Source organism: Oncorhynchus mykiss, chromosome 4 (genome assembly GCF_057628025.1).
Source record: "Oncorhynchus mykiss isolate SJ-2025 chromosome 4, ASM5762802v1, whole genome shotgun sequence".
NCBI lineage: Eukaryota > Metazoa > Chordata > Actinopteri > Salmoniformes > Salmonidae > Oncorhynchus > Oncorhynchus mykiss.
This window is the reverse complement of record NC_143025.1, coordinates 30,059,320-30,083,697: the sequence shown is the minus strand read 5'-3', so window position 1 is coordinate 30,083,697 and position 24,378 is coordinate 30,059,320. Positions and strand designations below refer to the sequence as shown.

At 42.5% G+C, this 24,378-nt stretch overlaps 2 protein-coding genes across 8 annotated transcripts in view; one reads left to right on the top strand and one right to left on the bottom strand.

Annotated features, from left to right (window-relative positions):
- fip1l1a (FIP1 like 1a (S. cerevisiae)) overlaps positions 1 to 17,765 on the bottom strand; it is a 45,529-nt gene extending 27,764 nt beyond the window's left edge. For 3 of the 6 annotated variants that reach the window (XM_021599403.3, XM_090231828.1, XM_090231830.1), the window contains exons 1-10: positions 17,231 to 17,765; positions 16,863 to 16,902; positions 15,534 to 15,588; positions 15,229 to 15,335; positions 9,389 to 9,450; positions 8,857 to 8,967; positions 8,596 to 8,723; positions 6,889 to 6,992; positions 4,929 to 5,028; positions 2,987 to 3,125 (exon numbers count right to left, since the gene is read on the bottom strand). In XM_021599403.3, coding sequence (XP_021455078.1) covers positions 2,987 to 3,125; positions 4,929 to 5,028; positions 6,889 to 6,992; positions 8,596 to 8,723; positions 8,857 to 8,967; positions 9,389 to 9,450; positions 15,229 to 15,335; positions 15,534 to 15,588; positions 16,863 to 16,902; positions 17,231 to 17,297 — 913 coding nt within the window. In that variant the 5' untranslated portion in view covers positions 17,298 to 17,765. Of the gene's footprint in view, positions 1 to 2,986; positions 3,126 to 4,928; positions 5,032 to 6,888; positions 6,993 to 8,595; positions 8,724 to 8,856; positions 8,968 to 9,388; positions 9,451 to 15,228; positions 15,336 to 15,533; positions 15,589 to 16,862; positions 16,903 to 17,230 lie in introns of all 6 variants that reach the window. The other 3 variants (XM_021599402.3, XM_090231827.1, XM_036968592.2) reach the window with 1 other exon arrangement.
- A 255-nt stretch (positions 17,766 to 18,020) lies between these two features.
- Positions 18,021 to 24,378, top strand: part of LOC110521666 (sec1 family domain-containing protein 2-like) — an 85,572-nt gene continuing 79,214 nt past the window's right edge. The window contains exons 1-2 of one of the 2 annotated variants that reach the window (XR_016495202.1): positions 18,021 to 19,006; positions 19,252 to 19,420. Coding sequence is in view for 1 of the 2 variants with exons in the window: in XM_021599400.3 (XP_021455075.2) it covers positions 18,844 to 19,006; positions 19,252 to 19,420 (332 nt within the window). In the remaining variant the exon portion in view is untranslated. The remainder of the gene's footprint in view (positions 19,007 to 19,251; positions 19,421 to 24,378) is intronic. The other variant, XM_021599400.3, reaches the window with a different exon arrangement.

Genomic DNA, 24,378 nt, shown 5'->3' with positions numbered 1-24,378 from the left:
AGAGCGTCAAGAACATCCACAACACCAACAAACTGTCATCCCCATCAGGAGACTGAAAAGATTTGGCATGGGCAACTGTCCTCAGATCCTTAAAATGTTTTACAGCTGCACCATCAAGAGCATCCTGACAGGTTGCATTACTGCCTGTTATGGCAACTGCTCAGCCTCCGACCGCAAGGCACTACAGAGGGTAGGGCGTACGGCCCATACATCACTGGGGCCAAGCTTCCTGCCATCCAGAACCTCTATACCAGGCGGTGTCAGAGGAAGGCCTTAAAAGTTGTCAAAGACTCCAGCCACCCTAGTCATAGACCGTTCTCTCTGCTACCACACGGCAAGCGGTACCGGAGTGCCAAGGCTAGGTCCAAGACGCTTCTAAAAAGCTTCTACCCCCTAGCCATAGGACTCCTGAACAGTTAACGAAATGGCTACCGAGACTATTTGCATTGCCCCCCACCCACCCTCTTCTATAGTGCTGCTACTCTGTTATTATCTATGCATTGTCACTTTAATAACTCTACCTACATGTACATATCACCTCAATTTCCTTGACACCGGATTCCCTGTATATAGCCCCGCTATTGTTGTTTTACTGCTGCTCTTTAATTATTTGTTACTCTTATCTCTTACTTTTGGGGGGAGTATTTTCTTAAAACTGCATTGTTGGTGAGGGCTTATAAGTAAGCATTTCACTGTAAGGTCTACACCTGATATATTCGGCGCATGTGACAAATACAATTTGATGATAAGTTAACCCAAGGCCAGTGTAGACCGGGGCTAAGAACAACGCATTGTGAAAAGGCCTATTTTATGTTAAAAACACTGTTTGGTTGTGTGTGGATATCCATTACCTTGCCAACATACAAAGAGATGTAAATAGATCCAACCAGAGTCTTGATGGGCTCGGCAACAGTAACAAGGTGTGGTGTGTAAAGAATCCCCAAAAAATGATGGGGGGGGGGGGGGGGGGGTGACATTTTCTTTGAAACCATCAGGCTTCTTTAGGAACGTCCTCGGAACAAGCTGGGTATCTAGACAATGACGGAACATCCTGTTTTAAATGTAATTGGACACCGAAATGTTTTTGTAACATTCCCATGAAAAGTGTCTAGAACATTAATATCTTATATTCTGAAAACATGTTCTGTGTGCGTTTGGTGTCATGTTGATTAAATATTGTCCTAACCCGTAAAAAAAACTGACACATTAACGTTCTTGCAACATCCCATGAAATGTGTCTAAAACATGAATATTTCTGAGAACATGATAAACTGAATTTACCCAGAACGTGGTTAACATTAAATGGAACGAACGGTCTCTTGGAAACAGTCCTTGCACATCACCGGAACATTCCTATGGAAACGTTAGGTAATGACGTAAGGAACGTTTGTTGTTTGCTGAGACTATAACAGACCCACAAACCTGCTCTACAGACACAGATAACGTTGCTTTTACAGGGATAGTGTCAGTACAGGTGTCAAACTACCCACACTGTATCTGCCAAATTACACTGATCAGTCCAAGTAGTACTACACTAGAGCTCCAGACAACATCCCTTAGTGCTTCACTACACAAACTGGCCTGCAACGACAACACAACCCTGCACTAAAATGTGTCCCCATCATGCAATAATACTAGACCGCTAATGTGACCCTACTGCACCAAGAGTAACAAAGCCCCCTCTCTCTCCCTCTTTCCATGGTTGGTCTGTTCAGCACATTTCTTGTGCCACAATCTGCTGGCTCTGCACTTTTTCTTTTTTCCAGGAGCTATTTTTATCACGTTGGACATTTGCATCACAAAAGGAGGCAGGGCCTGTAACTTAATGGAGGAGGAGTGGCACAGATCTTTAAAAAAAACACTTCAAAGCCAGGGTCACCAGGATTTTTGCTATTTTCGTTGTATTGGGAGTTTTGGCACGCATTGAACAACAGGCGGTATGGAGCTCATTGAATGTAGGGTGTGCTGGGGGTGTGTCTGGGGTGAGTAGGGGGCCTGCTATTTGGAAATCTTTGAAGATGAAGCGGTGGCAGCCTGCGATCAGCTGTGAGTTCAGGCCAGAGGGTTCTTCCTGCCTTCTGCCTCATATTCATCAGGAGATGAGGAGGAAGTCAGGCAAACTGACAGACACCCACCTGGACAGAATTACACACACCTGGGGGAAAAGACACTCACCCAGAGAGAGCAGACACATGCGCACACAAACATTTATGTTATGTTAACCCACCTCCAACTCTCAACCCTGTCCTTCAACATGCAGTGTTATTTATTATCACTTATGGTGCAGCTTCAAACACAATTCCTCCAGGATTGGCATGGTGAACGTATCAGTCATTTATACAGCTGGATGCTCCATGATGCATGGCGGGTTAAAACAAGCCTTTCCTTCAAGGGTTCTCAGCATGGGATTTACACCTGCAACTCTGGGTTATACTGTAATCTGTTCACCCAAGCTCCTCAGCTGTACTAATGATGCATCAACACATACACAGACAGAGCGAGTGAGAAAAATAGAGAAAAATTGTGGCCACTCACACTAATTAATCACAGTGGGACGAGAGAGAGAGAAAGACAGAAAGAGAGAGCCAGAGAGAGAAATAAAGATAGAAAAAGAGAAAGCGAGAATGAGAGAGCCAGAGGGAGAGAAAGAAAGAGCAAATGAGAGAAAGAGATAGAAAAATAGCAAGTGAGAGAATGAGAGAGAGAAAAACAGATCGAAAAAGAGAGAAATTGTGGCCACTAACACTAATTAATCACAGTGGGAAATGTCCTAGTTGAACGTCATCTTCCCATGACCCCAGGGAGCCAACACGCCGTGGCGTCACGAGAGTGACCCTCACCAGTCTGTCTGACCTCCAAGCAGTGTCTTTATGCAATCCTTAACCTTATCCTCTACATTCCATAACTGTGCTGCTGATCAGAGGACACCCAGAAAGGGAGCAGTGTTTGTGTGCTAGTGTGCGTTTGTGGGGCTGAGGTCACTTACGTGGTGGAGGAATGAGTGGAGGGGCGGAGCTGACATTGTGGGGTGGAGGCGGGAAAGGAGGCGGGGGGATGTTGGGAGGAAAAAAGGGGGGCATCTTAGTGGGAGTAGGCTCAGCATCAGAGGGGGGCTCAGAAAGCACCTGCAATGCATGCACCCACACACACGTACATACAAAAACAAAGCTCAGACTAGGTAGGTACATTTACTAGCTCAATGCAAGGAGGAAAGATAGGGGGTGTTTCTCACTATGTATACTACCGTGAACATGCAAATTGCAGTACAGGAGGGTCGGAGCATGAGTCTAAATCAAAGTATGTGAAACGGAGCACGGGCGGGGGGCACTTCTCGGATGATAATTCTGTTAGTACATACACTACATGATCAAAAGTATGTGGACAACTGCTTGTCGAACATCTCATTACAACAAAATCTTGGGCATTAATATGGAGTTGGTCCCCCCTTTGCTCCAATAACAGCCTCCACTCTTCTGGGAAGGCTTTCCACTAGATGTTGGAACATTTCCCCGGGGACTTGCTTCCATTCAGCCACAAGAGCATTAGTGAGACCGGGCACTGATGTTAGGCGATTATGCCTGGCTCACGGTTCCAATTCATCCCAAAGGTGTTCGATGGGATTGAGGTCAGGGTTCTGTGCAGATCAGTCAAGTTCTTCCACACTGATCTCAACAAACTATTTCTGTATGGTCCTCGCTTTGTGCACGGGGCATTGTCTTGCTGAAACAAGAAAAGGGCCTTCCCCAAACTGTTGCCACAAAGTTGGAAGCACAGAATCGTCTAGAATGTCATTGTACGCTGTAGCGTTAAGATTTCCCTTCACTGGAACTCAGTAGTGGACCTCGGTAGTGAGTGTTGCAACCGAGGACAGACGATTTTTTACATGCTACGCACTTAAGCACTCGGCAGTCCTGTTCTGTGAGCTTGTTGATGCTCCTAGTTGATGTTTCCACTTCACAATAACAGCACTTACTTTTTAACCGGGGCAGATCAAGGAGTGAAGAAATTTGACAAACTGAGTTGTTGGGAAGGTGGCTTCCTATGACGGTGCCACATTGAAAGTCAGAGTTCTTCAGTAAGGTCAATCTACTGCCAACATTTGTCTCTGGATATTGCATGGCTGTGTAATCGATTTTATACACCTGTCAGCAACGGGTGTGGCTGAAATAGCTGAATCCACTAATTTGAAGGGGTGTCCACATACTTTTGGTGATATGGTGTGTTTTGAAGCATGCATCGATGCAAGCTTCAGCGAGTATGCACAGGAATATGACCCAACCGTGTAAAAAAAAACAAAGCAACATTTCTTGAAAACAATGTCAGCCATTATTTGATCTGACACGAGATGTTGCCCATTCAACTAATATGTTGTCTGACTACAATATTTTATCTTGGTTCTTTAATAAATACATACCGTGTCCATTTGTGGCCAGTTTACCTGCCTACAATACCCACTGTCAAAGCACATAGAAATGTAATATGGCTAACAACTTAGAATTAGTAGCCATCTACCCACAAATAGACAGCTAGCCATATACCTAGCATAACACTTGTTTTTCCGTCGTTTTTACCTGTTAAACTAGCTGGCTAGCTAGATTATTACGATTCCCATACAGCTAGCTCATAAGTATGAAGTAAAACATTTGCTTAGTGTATAAACTTGTTTGGTCTCTATTGCCATTGTCCTGGCTGGAAGAAGGTTCAATGAATGGGGAGGTGCAGGGTGAGGTAATACAGTAGGGGGAAGTGAGAGTGTGTCTCAAATCAATATTTTATGTGTTCTCCACACTTGTCCTCACAAGAATGTACTCAAGAGAACGCCCTCGGAGAATGGACTTGAGCATGAGAGTGCGGCGCACGGTAGTATGAATATTGAGAAACACCCAGGGTGTATTTTAGAATATCACATTAAAACAGACACACATTACCTGGATGTTATTTCCTTCTATATTGTGACGTCTTCGTCCCTCTACCCGGCTGATGGTACCAGTTTGTCCCCCAATAACATCAATGGTGCCGCTCGGCTTTCTACTGACCAGCGCAGAACACAGAGTAAACATACAGAATACATAATACAACTGGTATCTGTGCATGGAGCATGTATAACAAGTAAGCATATTTAGGCATCTCTTGTTTTTGTCAAGTTATAAAATGCAGATACATTACAGGATGTGACCTGGGTATGGCCTTTTGCCTTCAAATTTCATAAACTACAGATGTAGAAGACTTATATAATGCCTGTGACCCCATCACCATCCTCCAGGTCCATTAATTCATGACCTTCCTTATCTGGGTCATCCTCTCACTGCACTCTGCTAACAACACTTCCCCAAAACAACCCCCGTCCCCAAACACAGATGGGACACTAACCCCTTTCTGTCACTAGGACTTAATCTAAAGTAAACATTACAAGAGGAAAGCATAAAAACTGCATCAAGCAGCAGCCCGATGTGATGCTAAGAGCTACAGGCTCACTAATGCCCCCTCTCTCTGGCCCTCTCTCTGGCCCTCTCTCTGGCCTCTAAAAACACCAGAATATCAGATAAATAGAAAACAAAGCAGCTTAGCCCCGGAAGCTGACACACACATCGCAACTTAAAATGACACTTTTATGTAACAAGAAAGGTCTACAATAACCCCATTCCACCAACAGCCTCCCTTAGTCTGGACACAGTCATCTAGAGAACGTGGAAAGAATACAATACGTGCTCCTTCAACCAAGCATCAAGTTTCCACTTTCGCCCTTCTGGAGCTGCCAGCGTTCTCACAGCTCAATAGAGTGAGAGAGATGGTCTGTAGTGTAGTGTGGGACCTCGTTTAACACTTTATCCTTTGCACAATGCCGTGTGCATTTGTCATACTCTGACTTCCTGCTTTCCCCCTGGCTGAATAATGCCCAGAATCATATGACCTCCACTGGGGGAAACTTGCTGAGGGAGCGAGGAGGAGGAGGGGGTCTTATATAGAGACAGACCTTTAATTAAGGGGCCCATCTTAGTCACCCTTGTCCCCCTGTCTGTAGTCTGGACCAACCTGACATGAGCCATGCTAAAACTCACAATAGACAGGATTGGAGGAAGCAAGTGAGCGAGAGGGTAGCTGAGGGGAGAGGGAAAGAGCCAGAGCTAGAGTGAGCGAGCGTGTGTGAAAGAGAGGACAGCTAGAGTGAAAGAGCGTGTGAAAGAGAGAGAGACAGCTAGAGTGAGAGAGGGAGGGAGAGGAGGGGCGGGTGTGTGTTTGTAATAGTCCATCACTCCTCCTTGAGGCGTAGAGCACCTGGTCCCTAAGTGGAACCAGAATGAGCCCATGGGGCTGAGAGGAGGAGTATTTACTAACAGTCTGCTAATGCCTGCTACTACGGGCCCAAGCCCGTAAATGATTGGCCGCTGTAATTGAGCAGTCAAATTCCATGGCCTCTGTCTTCACACGGTAAAAGAAGCCCCCCCCCGCAGGGCTCAGCCTGCCCCAAAGCTAAACAACGCTTCACAGGTGGCCGTTAACAGGAACGTGACGGGAGGTGGTGCACATCAGGATTTCATTAGAGAGGGAACAGAGCACTTTAACTAAGCAACGCTCGCAGCACCTCTACCTTTATTTCAAACCACTTAATAGTTAAGTGACTTAGCATACCTTCCATGACTTGTAACATTTCAGGATGTAACATTGTGTTTGGTAAGAACATTACCTCAGACACAGGTACCACTGACCAATACAAACTTGACTCATTGACTGCCAGGTCGCAGTTGTAAATGAGAACTTGTTCTCAACTGGCCTACCTGGTTAAATCAAGGTGAAATAAAAATATATATATAAACAAATTGACCACCTTGATGGGGTCCAGGTGACGCTGACCAGTGAAGTGTGGCAGTGATTGACCGGGGTACCTACCTGGAGGAGCCTGAATTGTAGTGGTTGCTGGGGGAGGAATAGTCAGACCTAAAGCAGGAAAGGGCCCCATCCCTATCACCATGGGCTGAACGTCCCTGGTGGACCTAAGAGGAAGAGCAACTCACTCACACAGCCTCAACAATGTCAAAGCCTGAGAATGTTTCTTAAAATGGGAACAATTCTTGCACTTATACTGTGATAATCTGTAATATTATATATACAGTGCCTTCAGAAAGTGTTCACACCCCTTGGCTTTTTCCACATGTTGCTGTGTTACAAAGTGGGATTAAATGGACTGAATTGTATAATTTATTTTATTCATAGAAAATAAACCACTAATATATCTGGATTAGATAAATATTCAACCCCGAGTCAATACGTGTTAAAATCACCATCGACAGCGATTACAGCTGTGAGTCTTTCTGGGTAAGTCTAAGAAAATAGCACACCTCAATTTTATAATATTTGCACATTATTAAAAAAAAAATTTAAACTATGTAAAGTTGGTTGTTGATCATTGCTAGACATGGCCCTTTTCAAGTCTTGCCATAGATTTCCAAGCCGATTTAAGTCAAAACTAGGCCACTTCAGAACATTCAATGTCATCTAGGTAAGAAATTCCAGTGTGTATTTGACCTTGTGTTTAAGGTAATTGTCCTGCTGAAAGGTGAATTTGTCTCCCAGTGTCTGCTGGAAAGCAGACTGAACCAAGCAGACTGTTTTCCTCTAAGGTTTTTCCTATGCTTAGTCTATTCCATATATTTTTTAATCCCAAAAAATCTCCCTAGTCCTTGTCGATGACAAGCATACCCATGACATGATGCAGCCACCACCATGCTTGAAAATATGAAGAGTGATACTCAGTGACGTATTGTGTCAGATTTACCCCAAACATAATGCTCTGTATTCAGGACAAAAAGTAACATTTATTGACCAAATGTTTTGCAGTATTTGCTTTGGAATTTCTCTTATTCTTTTCAGGCTTCCTTCTTTTCACTCAGTCATTTATGCTAGTATTGTGGAGTAACTACAATGTTGTTGATCCATCCTCAGACTCCTATCAAAGTCATTAAACTCGTAACTGTTTTAAATTCACCATTGGCCTCATTGTGAAATCCCTGAGCAGTTTCCTTCCTCTCCGGCAACTGAGTGTATTGATACACCATCCAGTGTAATTAATAACGGCACCATGCTCAAAGGGAAAATCAATGTCAGCTTTTTTATTTGATTTGACCCATCTACCAATAGGTGCCCTTCTTTGCACAGCATTGGAAAACCTCCCTGGTCTTTGTGGTTGAACCTGTACTTGAAATTCACTGCCCGACTGAGGGATCTTACAGATAATTGTATGTGTGGGGTACAGAGATGGGGTAGTCATTTAAAAATCATGTAGGAGACTATTATTGAACACAACATGAGTCCATGCAACTTATTATATGACTTAGCACATTTTTACTCCTGAACTTATTTTAGGCTTGCCATTACAAAAAAGGGTTGAATACTTATTGACTCAAGACATTTCAGCTTTTAATTTTAAATTTATTTGTAAACATTTCTAAAAACATAATTCCACTTTGGTATTATGGGGTATCGTGTGTAGATTGTGTGTCCATTTTAAATTCCAGCTGTAACACAAAAAAATGTGGAAAAAGCCAAGGGGTGTGAATACTTTCTGAAGGCACTGTATGTTCAAAAGTAATGTCTTACCATGATTTTAGTGGCTGAAGCATGGCTCATGCCCTCATACCCCATGCGTAGTCTCCTCTGTTTCTCACAGTAGGTCTTCCAGGTGTCCTCGTTAAAGCCATAGTTAAAGTAGTCCGAGAGGTCCGAACCTAAACACAAACATAACTGAAAGCTGAACAGACTGCGTCACAGACCAGTCATCAGCCAGACCTGAGCTCACACCTGCACAGAACACGCATAAAGACATAACCTCACACCAACCAACACACACACCCCCCTTACCAGGCTTTCTCCACGGCTTTTCTTCAAAAGACTCAATGTCGACCTCCAACACAGGGATTCCGTTAACACTGCCCAGTGCATCCAGGTCCACTCCTTTGGCTTTGGGGCCAACTGCACCGGAAACGACAGGACACAGTCAATGATACATTCACTTCACACTCTTACCACTACCATGAATGTGGGTGTGGATGAGTTCCTACGCATGCAGTGACCATAATTCACACTCAAACCGGTGCGCCTGGCACCTGCTACCATAACCCGTTCAAATGGACTTAAAACATTTTGTCTTGCCCATTCACCATCTGAAAGGCACACATACACAATCCATGTCTCAATTGTCTCAAGGCTTAAAAATCCTTCTTTAACCTGTCTCCTCCCCTTCATCTACACTGATTGAAATGGATTTAACAAGTGACATCAATAAGGGATCATAGCATTCACCTGGTCAGTCTATGTTATGGAAAGAGCTGATGATCCTAAAGTTTTGTACACTCACTTCTAAGGTCAGAAGTCAGGAATGAGGGGTGTTTACCTGACGCATGTGTTCTCCCTGCAGCCTTAATGTTGAGATTAACTGGTGTGGATCCAAAAGCACTACACAATGAAAGGAGAAAAATAACACACAAAAAAAAATCACAAATCACCACCACAAGAAGGGGACACACACAGAGACATGCTGCGCTTACACAGACAGCCCAACTCATTGGTTCCACTAATTGTTCTTTTGACCAATCACATCAGATTTTTTCACATCTCTTTTTCAGAGCTGAACTGATTGGTAAAAAAAAGACTATTATTGAAAGAAAAAACAATCTGAATTGGGCTGCCTGTGTAAACACTGCCCATGACTCATGCGGGAGACTGCTTTGAAGACCCCTGAAAGTGACATGGGTGGTGAGATAAAATGCTGCCAAAGATGCATACTGTAACATAGAATCATAATCAGGACTCATAAAATGATGTGACAAAGGAGAGGCAATAGCAATAGATGTTAGTTGCGCTGACAGCCAGGTGAAAAAAAGCTTTCCACAAAAGGTTTTTCCACCTAAAATGTACAGGGTCTAATATATTATGCTCCTTTCAACTCAAGTTGGAGCATCAAAACTAATCCAGATTGCAGGACAGTAACATACTGTTGTATTTAAAACCAGTTAAATGTAACTAAAGTAATCAGAAATGTAATCTACGTAATCCCCAAAAGTAATGATTTATCATGAGAGGGCCATAAACAATAACTAGTAATGCTGCAAGGTTAAAACCTTTCTGGTAAAAATAGTTAAATTGTTGAGGTGTAATCACTACTGAGGACACAAGCTGGAGTACAGTACAAATATGATGAAAATATAAAATACTTTACATTATGTATTTCCTATTCAACAAAACTGTACGAATAAGGCTTGAAATGACTTAAAGTTGAAGTCAGAAGTTTATACACACCTTAGCCAAATACATTTAAAAACTCATTTTTTCACAATTCCTGACATTTAATCCTAGTAAAAATGCCCCGTCTTAGGTCAGTTAGGATCACCACTTTATTTCAAGAATGTGAAATGTCACAATAATAGTAGAGAGAATAATGTATTTCAGTTGATTTCTTTCATCACATTCCCAGTGGCTCAGAAGTTGACATACTCTCAATTAGTATTTGGTAGCATTGCCTTTAAATTACTTAAATTGGGTCAGATGTTTCCACAAGCTTCCCACAATAAGTTGGGTGAATTTTGGCCCATTCCTCCTGACAGAGCTGGTGTAACTGAGTCAGGTTTGTAGGGCTCCTTGCTCACACACGCTATTTCACTTCTGCCCACAAATTTTCAAGAAGGATTGAGGTCAGGGCTCTGTGATGTCCAGTCCAATACCTTGACTTTGTTGTCCTTAAGCCATTTCACCATAACTTTGGAAGTATGCTTGGGGTTATTGTCCATTTGGAAGATCCATTTGCGACCAAGCTTTAACTTTCTGACTGATGTCTTGAGATGTTGCTTCAATATATACTGATAATTTTCCTGCTCATGATGCAATCTATTTTGTGAAGTGCACCAGTCCCTCCTGCAGCAAAGCACACCCACAACGTGATGCTGCCACCCCCGTGCTTCACGGTTGGGATGGTGTTCTTCGGCTTGCAAGCCTCCCCTTTTCCTCGAAACAAAATGATCGTCATTATGACTAAACAGTTATATTTTTGTTTCATCAGACCAGAGGACATTTCTCCAAAAGGTATAATCTTTGTCCCCATGTGCAGTTGCAAACCGTAGTCTGTCTTTTTAATGGCAGTTTTGGAGCAGTGGCTTCTTCCTTGCTGAGCGGCCTTTCAGGTTATGTCGAAATAGGACTCTTTTTATTGTGGATATAGATACTTTTGTACCCGTTTCCACTGCTGTTGTTTTGGGATTGATTTGCACTTTTCACACCAAAGTACGTTCATCTCTAGGAGACAGAACGCGTCTCCTTTCTGAGCGGTGTGATGGCTGTGTGGTCCCATGGTGTTTATACTTGCGTACTATTGTTTGTACAGATGAACGTGTTACCTTCAGACATTTGGAAATTGCTCCCAAGGATGAATCAGACTTGTGGAGGTCTACACTTTTTTCCCCTGAGGTCTTGGCTGATTTCTTTTGATTTCCCCATGATGTCAAGCAAAGAGGCACTGAGTTTGAAAGTATGCCATGAAATACATCCACAGGTACACCTCCAATTTACTCAAATTATGTCAATTAGCCTATCAGAAGCTTCTAAAGCCATGACATCATTTTCTGGAATTTGCCAAGCGGTTTAAAAGGCACAGTCAACTTAGTGTATGTAAACTTCTGACCCACTGGAATTGTGATAGATTATTTCACTTATAAATCACTGTGTCTGTAAACAATTATTGGAAAAATGACTTGTGTCATTCACAAAGTAGATGTCCTTCAAAGCTCAGTTGTCCTGAGTCTGCACAACTCTGCCAGGACCTAGGATCAAGAGAGTGTCAAGTGTTTTAGTACTATATCTCTTGACACAATGATGAAAATAATCATGGCCTCTAAACCTTCAAGCTGCATACTGGACCCTATTCCAACTAAACTACTGAAAGAGCTGCTTCCTGTGCTTGGCCCTCCTATGTTGAACATAACAAACGGCTCTCTATCCACCGGATGTGTACCAAACTCACTAAAAGTGGCAGTAATAAAGCCTCTCTTGAAAAAGCCAAACCTTGACCCAGAAAATATAAAAAACTATCGGTCTATATCGAATCTTCCATTCCTCTCAAAAATTTTAGAAAAGGCTGTTGCGCAGCAACTCAGTGCCTTCCTGAAGACAAACAATGTATACGAAATGCTTCAGTCTGGTTTTAGACCCCATCATAGCATGAGACGGCACTTGTGAAGGTGGTAAATTACATTTTAATGGCATCGGACCGAGGCTCTGCATCTGTCCTCGTGCTCCTAGACCTTAGTGCTGCTTTTGATACCATCGATCACCACATTCTTTTGGAGAGATTGTAAACCCAAATTGGTCTACACGGACAAGTTCTGGCCTGGTTTAGATCTTATCTGTCGGAAAGATATCAGTTTGTCTCTGTGAATGGTTTGTCCTCTGCCAAATCAACTGTAAATTTCGGTGTTCCTCAAGGTTCCGTTTTAGGACCACTATTGTTTTCACTATATATTTTACCTCTTGGGGATGTTATTCGAAAACATAATGTGAACTTTCACTGCTATGCGGATGACACACAGCTGTACATTTCAATGAAACATGGTGAAGCCCCAAAATTGCCCTTGCTAGAAGCATGTGTTTCAGACATAAGGAAGTGGATGGCTGCAAACTTTCTACTTTTAAACTCGGACAAAACAGAGATGCTTGTTCTAGGTCCCAAGAAACAAAGAGATCTTCTGTTGAATCTGACAATTAATCTTAATGGTTGTACAGTCGTCTCAAATAAAACTGTGAAGGACCTCGGCGTTACTCTGGACCCTGATCTCTCTTTTGAAGAACATATCAAGACCATTTCAAGGACAGATTTTTTCCATCTACGTAACATTGCAAAAATCAGAAACTTTCTGTCCAAAAATGATGCAGAAAAATTAATCCATGCTTTTGTCACTTCTAGGTTAGACTACTGCAATGCTCTACTTTCCGGCTACCCGGATAAAAGCACCAAATAAACTTCAGTTAGTGCTAAATACGGCTGCTAGAATCCTGACTAGAACCAAAAAATGTGATCATATTACTCCAGTGCTAGCCTCTCTACACTGGCTTCCTGTCAAAGCAAGGGCTGATTTCAAGGTTTTACTGCTAACCTACAAAGCATTACATGGGCTTGCTCCTACCTATCTCTCTGATTTGGTCCTGCCGTACATACCTACACGTACGCTACGGTCACAAGACGCAGGCCTCCTAATTGTCCCTAGAATTTCTAAGCAAACAGCTGGAGGCAGGGCTTTCTCCTATAGAGCTCCATTTTTATGGAACGGTCTGCCTACCCATGTCAGAGACGCAAACTCGGTCTCAACCTTTAAGTCTTTACTGAAGACTCATCTCTTCAGTGGGTCATATGATTGAGTGTAGTCTGGCCCAGGATTGGGAAGGTGAACGGAAAGGCTCTGGAGCAACGAACCGCCCTTGCTGTCTCTGCCTGGCCGGGTCCCCTCTTTCCACTGGGATTCTCTGCCTCTAACCCTATCACAGGGGCTGAGTCACTGGCTTACTGGGGCTCTCTCATGCCGTCCCTGGAGGGGGTGCGTCACCTGAGTGGGTTGATTCACTGATGTGGTCATCCTGTCTGGGTTGGCCCCCCCCCCCCTTGGGTTGTGCCGTGGCGGAGGTCTTTGTGGGCTATACTCAGCCTTGTCTCAGGATGGTAAGTTGGTGGTTGAAGATATCCCTCTAGTGGTGTGGGGGCTGTGCTTTGGCAAAGTGGGTGGGGTTATATCCTTCCTGTTTGGCCCTGTCCGGGGGTGTCCTCGGATGGGGCCACAGTGTCTCCTGACCCTCCTGTCTCAGCCTCCAGTATTTATGCTGCAGTAGTTTATGTGTCGGGGGGCTAGGGTCAGTTTGTTATATCTGGAGTACTTCTTCTGTCCTATTCGGTGTCCTGTGTGAATCTAAGTGTGCGTTCTCTAATTCTCTCCTTCTCTCTTTCTTTCTCTCTCTCGGAGGACCTGAGCCCTAGGACCATGCCACAGGACTACCTGACATGATGACTCCTTGCTGTCCCCAGTCCACCTGGCCGTGCTGCTGCTCCAGTTTCAACTGACCTGAGCCCTAGGACCATGCCCCAGAACTACCTGACACGATGACTCCTTGCTGTCCCCAGTCCCCCTGACCGTGCTGCTGCTCCAGTTTCAACTGTTCTGCCTTATTATTATTCGACCATGCTGGTCATTTATGAACATTTGAACATGTTCTGTTATAATCTCCACCCGGCACAGCCAGAAGAGGACTGGCCACCCCACATAGCCTGGTTCCTCTCTAGGTTTCTTCCTAGGTTTTGGCCTTTCTAGGGAGTTTTTCCTAGCCACCGTGCTTCTACACCTGCATTGCTTGCTGTTTAGGGTTTTAGGCTGGGTTTCTGTACAGCACTTTGAGATATCAGCTGATGTACGAAGGGCTATATAAATACATTTGATTTGATGTCCTAACAGACTTGCCAAAACTATAGTTTGTTCACAAGAAATTTGTGGAGTGGTTGAAAAATTATTTTTAATGACTCCAACCCAAGTGTATGTAAAACTTCCGACTTCAACTGTATATGCTTTCTAAATATAGCATAATCAAATTATACAATTACACCTTCCTTAGAACTGTAAAATACATATATGTATGTTTAGTGTTAGAGAATATTTGCATATTTTCTGAAGGTCTCTCTTGATCAAAACGTCTGCCCACGTTGCTGTGAACGTCTCACGGAGATCTAGCTTGGCTTCCTGAACTCGTTATGAACTCGCCTTTCATCTCATATTAATCTTGTCCATCTATGACAAACAGAAAGTGCTTTTTAATGGCTATAAATCAATCTCTGAATGTGCTACAGTGATGAAACCTGTCTCTCCTGCTGCGCTATGATGTAATGATTGAAGGCATGTGCTTTGTCCGTGGCTGTAATATAGGAAATAGCCAGGTGTTGATGGACAGTTGGAAGAGCGAATTAAACGGTAGGAGGGACATCCCAGCTTCAAGTGGTTTCAGATTTCACATCCTACAGGCTCAGAAATACTATTGTGTCCGGGGGAACCAGGGCTATCGGGCAAAGCAAGCCATTTCGAACTACGGTATCCACAGATCGATTTATAAGCAAAAATGTTGGTGGGAACCGGTACAAGAACCAAGCAGGTCAAAAAAGGGGACCTTACATCTAATAGATGAACACCTTGCTATTGTCTAGATACTCACTTGAAAGGCTGAGATGAGCCTCCGGTCTTTATATCGCCAATGGTTACACACACGTCATCATCATCCTCACTGTCACTGTCACTTTCTTCATCTTCCTGGCCTGTATCCTGACATTACAGAAACACAAAGACAATATACATTCATAAAAGCATGTTTATATGAATCACACACACAGTTAGAGGAATATTAGAAAGTTTGGTTCTGAGGGAATTCCATGATGGATTGCCATTCCAACAGGTGAGTCAGGTTCAGAAGGGTGTTGTTTATCCCAGGTTGACTCCTCCATAACCCTAAACAGTAGGTACCTGCTTCACTACTCCATTCTCATGGACCTCTTCAGCAGTCGGCTGGGCCTTTGCACTGTGAAAAAAACAACATCACTAGAACCACAGCGTCTACTTAAACTGAGACTTTTGTAACATTTGAAGAATAGACAATAAGGGGAAAGTTAAGATATTTTCAAACAGGGATATCACTTGTCTGCAGACTAAATACATTTCCTTGTAAAGGGATACATGTAAAATGACAGCCTATAGCCTGAAGAATCCCTAACGTGACGTAATAGTCTCTCATTGAGCTGCTGGACCATGTTTGATTCTGAAAAGGGTCAACTCTCTTCATCATTTCTTTAAGTGAACCAGAGCTTGATAGATGTGATAACATGCTCCCCATGGCATGTTGCGTGACACACACACACACACACACACCCTCTCTCTCTCTCTCTCTGAGGGCAGTGTTGTAGGTGAAGTAACTGTAGCTTAATTGATGAATCATGCTGCGTTTACACCGAGGCGATATGCTTTAACAAAGCCCAATGCAGCGACCATCAGAACCCCTATCTAATGATGGCTTAGATCCACTTTACCCCGTTCAAACAAACAAACAGTGCTTGCCTTGCCACGGATTTAACGAGCATCCAAACTGTTTTTAATGTGCCACTTGACAGGCCACACATTTCAGGCGTTGCGCACATAGTGGCGTCAAACACACACAACCCAGAGACAACGATTATGATATCACTCAGTCATTATTGAGCAGTGAAAAGTGCATTCAATCTGAACGCTTCATTAATAAAGCAAAATTGGTCCTAATGGGGCATGAAGCTGCTGCTAGCCCCTCTTATTTCAAATCAGTTCACTGCTTACTGTTGTAAATTATCACTCACGATCAAAATGGTTTGAACACAACAATCATTAGTGCAAACAGGTGAGATGATGCTGGACAATGTAATAAAACAGATTTGCAGAACCAGGACAAACTGACTAAGAGTGAGTAGTGTGGCTATACGTTGTGAATCTCAAAAAGCATAACATAGACACGTGACTAGTATATTCGTGTAGAAAGCTGAACAGGTGTCATTTGTGTAAGTGCCACAAAAAAGTGCGTAAGATGGGTATAAATAAATCATGTGTGTCCAACATTTGTATTATGCTCCAAGAATATACAAACCTAATTTATGTGGGCATACGTATTTTACAAAAGGAACCATTTGACAGTGTAGTCTGGTTTGCAGGAATGCTCAGTACATATTTGAGATCTAGGCAAGTGGTAAATTGAGGACAGAATAGGACAGACAGCCAGGTCTGCTATGTAAAACAGACAGTTTAACAGTTGGTGTTTTACCTGTCACTTACCTATTAGGTGCCTCTTCCTCTGCCTTCTCCTCACTCTCATCTATCACAGAAAAGAAACATCAGCATGTTTGCATCATACACACACTTCAAAACATAGACAAAATGACAGTCTCCAAATATCTACTGCAAATGCCAGAACTCAATAATTCCTTCTGTTTAGCAAGAGAGAAAAAAAACATCCCCAACAGCTGTTGCGATGTCAACGTGGTAAACTGGTGCACGTGTTGTTTCTGGTGTTGTGGTTAGCTTTCTTGCTAACAGAACTGTTTAGCTCACGTACTTTCAAGTTTGCCAAACACAGAACAGTGGACAAAATGTTGCTATTTATGCGCTAGATAGTGTCATCAAATCTGTTTTGACTAGCATACCTCCATATAACCATTCTTCTTCATCGCCCCCGCTTGCATCAGTTGCTTTGTCCATTTCTGCGGACATGTCTACCCAAACCCAGTCACTTCTGCTGTGAATCACAACTTGACAGATATTCTATCAAATACAATAACTGGCAACGAATTGAAAATCCAGTTATTTCGCCAAACTTGAGATTTTTACAGAACAGATATTCAAATGTCAAACTGTTACATATAACGGGGATTTAAAAAATAATAATAACGGAATAGGACGGCGTGTCACCTTATCGGTATTCGGTACCATGCGTAAAAGAAAACCTAAGGGTAAAAAAAAAAAAAGTGACAGTTTACTTTACCCACACACGTTTCTATAGGGACCTTTCTATACACGACGTAAACGTACGTCGGAAGAAACAGGACTCTACCATTGGTCAGTATGTCTCTAGATGAGACAATGTATCAATTTCTGAAAGTATATAAAGTAGTACAGTGTTTGCCAGGGTCAAACAAGCTTGCTTTGTTTCTGAACTCACGACAAGCATACCTTTATTTTTGTATGGTTTATTTTTTTTTATTTATTCAAAAAAATTTATGTATTTTTGTGTAGTGTGGATAGTATATAGCTATGATGAGGAAACTCAAATTAGTTTGCTTTCAGTTTTGTAAGAAATAGCAAATATATATATATATATATATATACATATATATATTTAATAATGTAGAATAGTCTGATACATACAATAAGTACACAAATAGACAATGATAACATATGCTAGGGGGTAAGAAATAGCAAACGCAGCAGATTCTTACATGGAACCGGCGCAGCAGCTGCATGATGACGTGTATCTGTCGCGACGTGGAACACCTCATCACTGTTAAGAGACTCACATGTGTTTGTGTTGTTGTTTTGAAAGAACTTTTCCTGACAATTTTATAGAAATCTTGTATTTTTGGTCGGTCTAAACGACAGTTGCATTTACTAAATGTTACCGATTGAGGTCTTTACGTGTTTCCCCGGTCAGATGTGGGACAAAGTGTTGTCAAAGGTAAAGAAAGCTGTTGTTTTCATGGACGACAAGTGTGCTGAGAGTCTTCCTTGGAACGGTGGAGCTACAAGTGTATTTGAGGCTGGGGCTCGTAATTTAAAAGCGTTTTCAAGCTTCGAAGCCGGTGGTGAAAACGAACCAAAGGCTGTGTTTGTGGTGAGCACTGCTGAAGGGGAGGACAGCTGACATTATCAAAGACATTATTGGACTCAGTAACTTTCAGTATTGTGTTGTTTTCACCACCGTAGCCCACTCTATACAACTCCTCGCTAACAATGTCACTGCTGAATTAGAGGGGAACCCTGTGTTCCAGCAGTTTGAAGAGAAGCTGAGCGAGTGGATGGGAGACATGAACTACACCGCTGAAGTTAAACATGCGCCTGTGGTCTTCACTCAGGTGTCACCACAGCTTCTTCTCACACCAATCTTTGCGCACCTGTTCCCGCTGTTGCCACAGGGCCTCTAGACCATCAATATAAAGCGAACAGAGAAGAAGAGGTTTGTCAGTTTGACTGATGTTGACATGCAGTCTCTTACTCCGGAGTTGCAGATTGAAATTAAAACCTGGCCTATGCGGTTAATTCCATGTTTGAGTCCACCAGCACCCGGCAGGAGAGCTTTGCAGTGGGTCCAATGAACCGTCTTATCGCTGGGGAACTGGCCAACCATCCTCAAGCAAAAAGCAGCAGAAAGACTGCCACCAATAAAGCATCCATCGCCTTCATCGACAGGACACTGGATCTAACAGGTGCATGTCACAGTCTTGTACAATGTCTGATGTCCATAAACATGTCAAGCTGCAGCAGAGTCAAACACACATATACACTTTCCCCACAGCTCAATTACATAATCTTGCTGCACCTCCCTTCCCAACAGAAAGGGTATTTTATTGTGACACTTCCGTAGTCCCTATTCTATTCCACTTACACAGGAGTTTATGTTTACTTGGTCTATGTTGTTGGTTTACATTTCTCTGTTTGTCCTTGTCCTCAGGTGCTGCTGGTCACCATGGTGACAGCCTGGTGGAGAAGATCTTGACTGTGCTGCAACCTCTGCCAGGACACACCACTGATGTTCAGGTGGACATGCTGGAGCTCATTAACCTGCAGCACATCTCAGACTCCCAACCTACCCTGGCTCCAGGCTGCCTGGCACAGACCCAGTGAGTAAATCTGTGCTGGAACAGTTATAGGCAAAATATTGCAATACTGTTGAAAAGTCAAATTTCACATGATTCAGTTAGATAGTTCACTTTTTTTGTATTTAAAGAGGATTGTTGTTTAATGTGCCTACATTCATTATGGTTAATATACAGTGCCTTGCGAAAGTATTCGGCCCCCTTGAACTTTGCGACCTTTTGCCACATTTCAGGCTTCAAACATAAAGATATAAAACTGTATTTTTTTGTGAAGAATCAACAAGTGGGACACAATCATGAAGTGGAACGACATTTATTGGATATTTCAAACTCTTTTAACAAATCAAAAACTGAAAAATTGGGCGTGCAAAATTATTCAGCCCCCTTAAGTTAATACTTTGTAGCGCCACCTTTTGCTGCGATTACAGCTGTAAGTCGCTTGGGGTATGTCTCTATCAGTTTTGCACATCGAGAGACTGAATTTTTTTCCCATTCCTCCTTGCAAAACAGCTCGAGCTCAGTGAGGTTGGATGGAGAGCATTTGTGAACAGCAGTTTTCAGTTCTTTCCACAGATTCTCGATTGGATTCAGGTCTGGACTTTGACTTGGCCATTCTAACACCTGGATATGTTTATTTTTGAACCATTCCATTGTAGATTTTGCTTTATGTTTTGGATCATTGTCTTGTTGGAAGACAAATCTCCGTCCCAGTCTCAAGTCTTTTGCAGACTCCATCAGGTTTTCTTCCAGAATGGTCCTGTATTTGGCTCCATCCATCTTCCCATCAATTTTAACCATCTTCCCTGTCCCTGCTGAAGAAAAGCAGGCCCAAACCATGATGCTGCCACCACCATGTTTGACAGTGGGGATGGTGTGTTCAGCTGTGTTGCTTTTACGCCAAACATAACGTTTTGCATTGTTGCCAAAAAGTTCAATTTTGGTTTCATCTGACCAGAGCACCTTCTTCCACATGTTTGGTGTGTCTCCCAGGTGGCTTGTGGCAAACTTTAAACAACACTTTTTATGGATATCTTTAAGAAATGGCTTTCTTCTTGCCACTCTTCCATAAAGGCCAGATTTGTGCAATATACGACTGATTGTTGTCCTATGGACAGAGTCTCCCACCTGAGCTGTAGATCTCTGCAGTTCATCCAGAGTGATCATGGGCCTCTTGGCTGCATCTCTGATCAGTCTTTTCCTTGTATGAGCTGAAAGTTTAGAGGGATGGCCAGGTGTTGGTAGATTTGCAGTGGTCTGATACTCCTTCCATTTCAATATTATCGCTTGCACAGTGCTCCTTGGGATGTTTAAAGCTTGGGAAATCTTTTTGTATCCAAATCCGGCTTTAAACTTCTTCACAACAGTATCTCGGACCTGCCTGGTGTGTTCCTTGTTCTTCATGATGCTCTCTGCGCTTTTAACGGACCTCTGAGACTATCACAGTGCAGGTGCATTTATACGGAGACTTGATTACACACAGGTGGATTGTATTTGTCATCATTAGTCATTTAGGTCAACATTGGATCATTCAGAGATCCTCACTGAACTTCTGGAGAGAGTTTGCTGCACTGAAAGTAAAGGGGCTGAATAATTTTGCACGCCCAATTTTTCAGTTTTTGATTTGTTAAAAAAGTTTGAAATATCCAATAAATGTCGTTCCACTTCATGATTGTGTCCCACTTGTTGTTGATTCTTCACAAAAAAATACAGTTTTATATCTTTATGTTTGAAGCCTGAAATGTGGCAAAAGCTCACACAGTTCAAGGGGGCCGAAAACTTTCGCAAGGCACTGTAGGCACAGGGGATATAGAAAAGGCGAACACTAGAGAATGGGTTCTGTATGTTTTCTCACCTAGGTCACCTCTGATCAGTAGTCATTATACTGCTCTATCTGTTCTTATTTTCTCATAATTTTAAGCTGAATTTTGTTTGATTTGGTGAAGTTTCTGTCCATTTAATTTCCTTTGTCCAGGGTTGTAGGTTAGTCTGACTGTAATTTTGCTGTGATGTTTATGACCCAAGCTCTAATTTATCATGTCTACTGTATAACAAGGTTTCTAATGTTGAGGTTAATTTCTCTTGGCCCACAAGCGTGAAAACAGTGTTGCTTTTTGTGCTGAATCTCTCTTCCCCTCTCTTTTTCTCTCTAATATTGTTCTCTGAGTCTTGGGTCAGTCATTATCTCTGTCTTTCATAATCTCTCCCTCTCCTCCTTACCCCTACATTTATGGGGGAACACATGACTGACATTAGAGGGATACTTCGGGATTTTGGCAATGAAACCCTTTATCTACTTCCCTAGTGTCAGATGGACACCTTTTTATGTCTCTGCACCCAGTGTGAAGGAAGTCAGTTTTACAAGTCAATGCTAACTAGTGTTAGCGCAATAATTTAAAGTCTATGGTATCTACTAGCATGCTAGCAGTTACCATGTACTTCTAGTCATTGCACTAGCGCTAGTTAGCAATTGCCGTCTGGTATAGAGGTCCTTGAAGGCAGGAAGCTTGGCCCCAGTGATGTACTGGGCCATACGCGCTACCCTCTTTAGTGCCTTGTGGTCAGAGGCCGTGCAGTTGCCATACCAGGCAGTGATGCAACCATTCAAGATGCTCTCGATGGTGCAGCTGTAGAAACTTTTGAGGATCTGAGGACCCATTGAAAATATTGTGTCATGGGGCAGCTTGCAGCTGTGCTTCCCTTTGTAGTCTGTAATAGTTTGCAAGCCCTGCCACATCCGACGAGCGTCTGATCCGCTGTAATACGATTCAGTCTTAGTCCTGTATTAGAGGTTGACCAATTAATCGGAATGGCCGATTCATTTGGGCCGATTTCAAGTTTTCATAACAATCGGAAATCGGTATTTTTGGGTGCCGATTTTGCCGATGTAAAACAAAAATATATATATTTATTTTATTTAACTAGGCAAGTATGTTAAGAACACATTCTTATTTTCAATGACGGCCTAGGAACGGTGGGTTAACTTCCTTGTTCAGGGGCAGAACAACAGATTTTTACCTTGTCAGCTCTGGGATTCAATCTTGCAACCTTACGGTTAACTAGTCCAACGCTGTAACCACCTGCCTCTCATTGCACTCCACGAGGAGCCTGTCTGTTACGCTAATGCAGTAGAAGCCAAGGTAAGTTGCTAGCTAGCATTAAACTTATCTTATAAAAAATAATCAATCATAATCACTAGTTAACTACACATGGTTGAGGATATTACTAGTTTATCTAGCGTATAATCAATGCAACGCTGGGGGATGATTTAACAAAAGCGCATTTGCGAAAAAAGCACAATCGTTGCACAGCTGTACCTAACCATAAACACCAATGCCTTGCTTAAAATCAATACACAGAAGTATATATTTTTAAACCTGCATATTTAGCTAAAAGAAATTCAGGTTAGCAGGCAATTTTAACCAGGTGAAATTGTGTCACTTCTCTTACGTTCATTGCACGCAGAGTCAGGGTATATGCAACAGTTTTGGCAGCCTGGCTCATTGCGAACTAATTTGACAGAAATGTACGTAATTTATGACATATGACATAACATTGAAGGTTGTACAATGTAACAAGAATATTTAGACTTAGGGATGCCACCCGTTAGATAAAATACAGAACGGTTCCGTATTTCACTGAAATAATAAACGTTTTGTTTTCGAAATTGTAGTTTCCTGATTCGACCATATTAATGACCAAAGGCTCGTATTTCTGTGTGTTATGTTATAATTAAGTCTATGATTTGATAGAGCAGTCTGACTGAGCAGGCTCGTAAGCATTCATTCAAACAGCATTTTTGTGCGTTTTGCCAGCAGTTCTTCACAAGCACAACGCTGTTTATGACTTCAAGCCTATCAGCCTAATGGCTGGTGTAACCGATGTGAAATGGCTAGCTAGTTAGCGGGGCTAATAGCGTTTCAAACGTCACTCGCTTTGAGACTTGGAGTAGTTGTTCCCCTTGCTCTGCAAGGGCCGCGGCTTTTGTGGAGCGATGGGTAACGCTGTTTTGAGTGTGGCTGTTGTCGATGTGTTCCTGGTTCGAGGCCAGGTAGGGAAGAGGAGAGGGACGGAAGCTATACTGTTACACTGGCAATACTAAAGTGCCTATAAGAACATCCAATAGTCAAAGGTATATGAAATACAAATGGTATAGAGAGAAATAGTCCTATAAATACTATTTTAACTACAACCTAAACCTCTTGCCTTGGAATATTGAAGTCTCATGTTAAAAGGAACCGCCAACTTTCATATGTTCTCATGTTCTGATCAAGGAACTCAAATGTTAGCATTTTTACATGGCACATATTGCAATTTTACTTCTCCAACACTTTGTTTTTGCATTATTTAAACCAAATTGAACATGTTTCATTATTTATTTGATGCTAAATTGATTTTTATTGATGTATTATATTAAGTTAAAATAAGTGTTCATTCAGCTCATTGTCTGCGGTCTAAGTGCCAGCATTGGTTTGTGGTGGTAAATAGACAGCTACGAAGAATATAATGAAAACTCTCTTTGATAGATAGTGTGGTCTACAGCTTATCATGTGATACTCTCTCTAGGCGAGCAAAACCTTGAGACTTCCTTAGATTTCATGTACCGGCTGCTGTTTACAAATATACATAGACTGCCACCCCTTGTCCTACCAGAGGCCGCTGATCTATCCTGCCGAAAAAGCTTAAAACCCGCCAGCTATATGTTATTCATGTCGTCGTTCAGCCACGACTCTGTGAAACATAAGATATTACAGTTTTTAATGTCCCGTTCGTAGAATATACATGCTTTTCAGTTATTTTATTTTGTTATCCAATGATTGTACATTGGCTAATAGGACCGACAGTAAAGGTAGATTACCCACTCGCCGTCTAATCCTTACCGTACCCAGACCTACGTCCCCGATATCTCCGCCTCTTTCTCCTTCGAATGACTGGGATGAGGGCCTCTTCGGGTGTCAGAGGGAAATGCTTCGCGTCCGACTTGT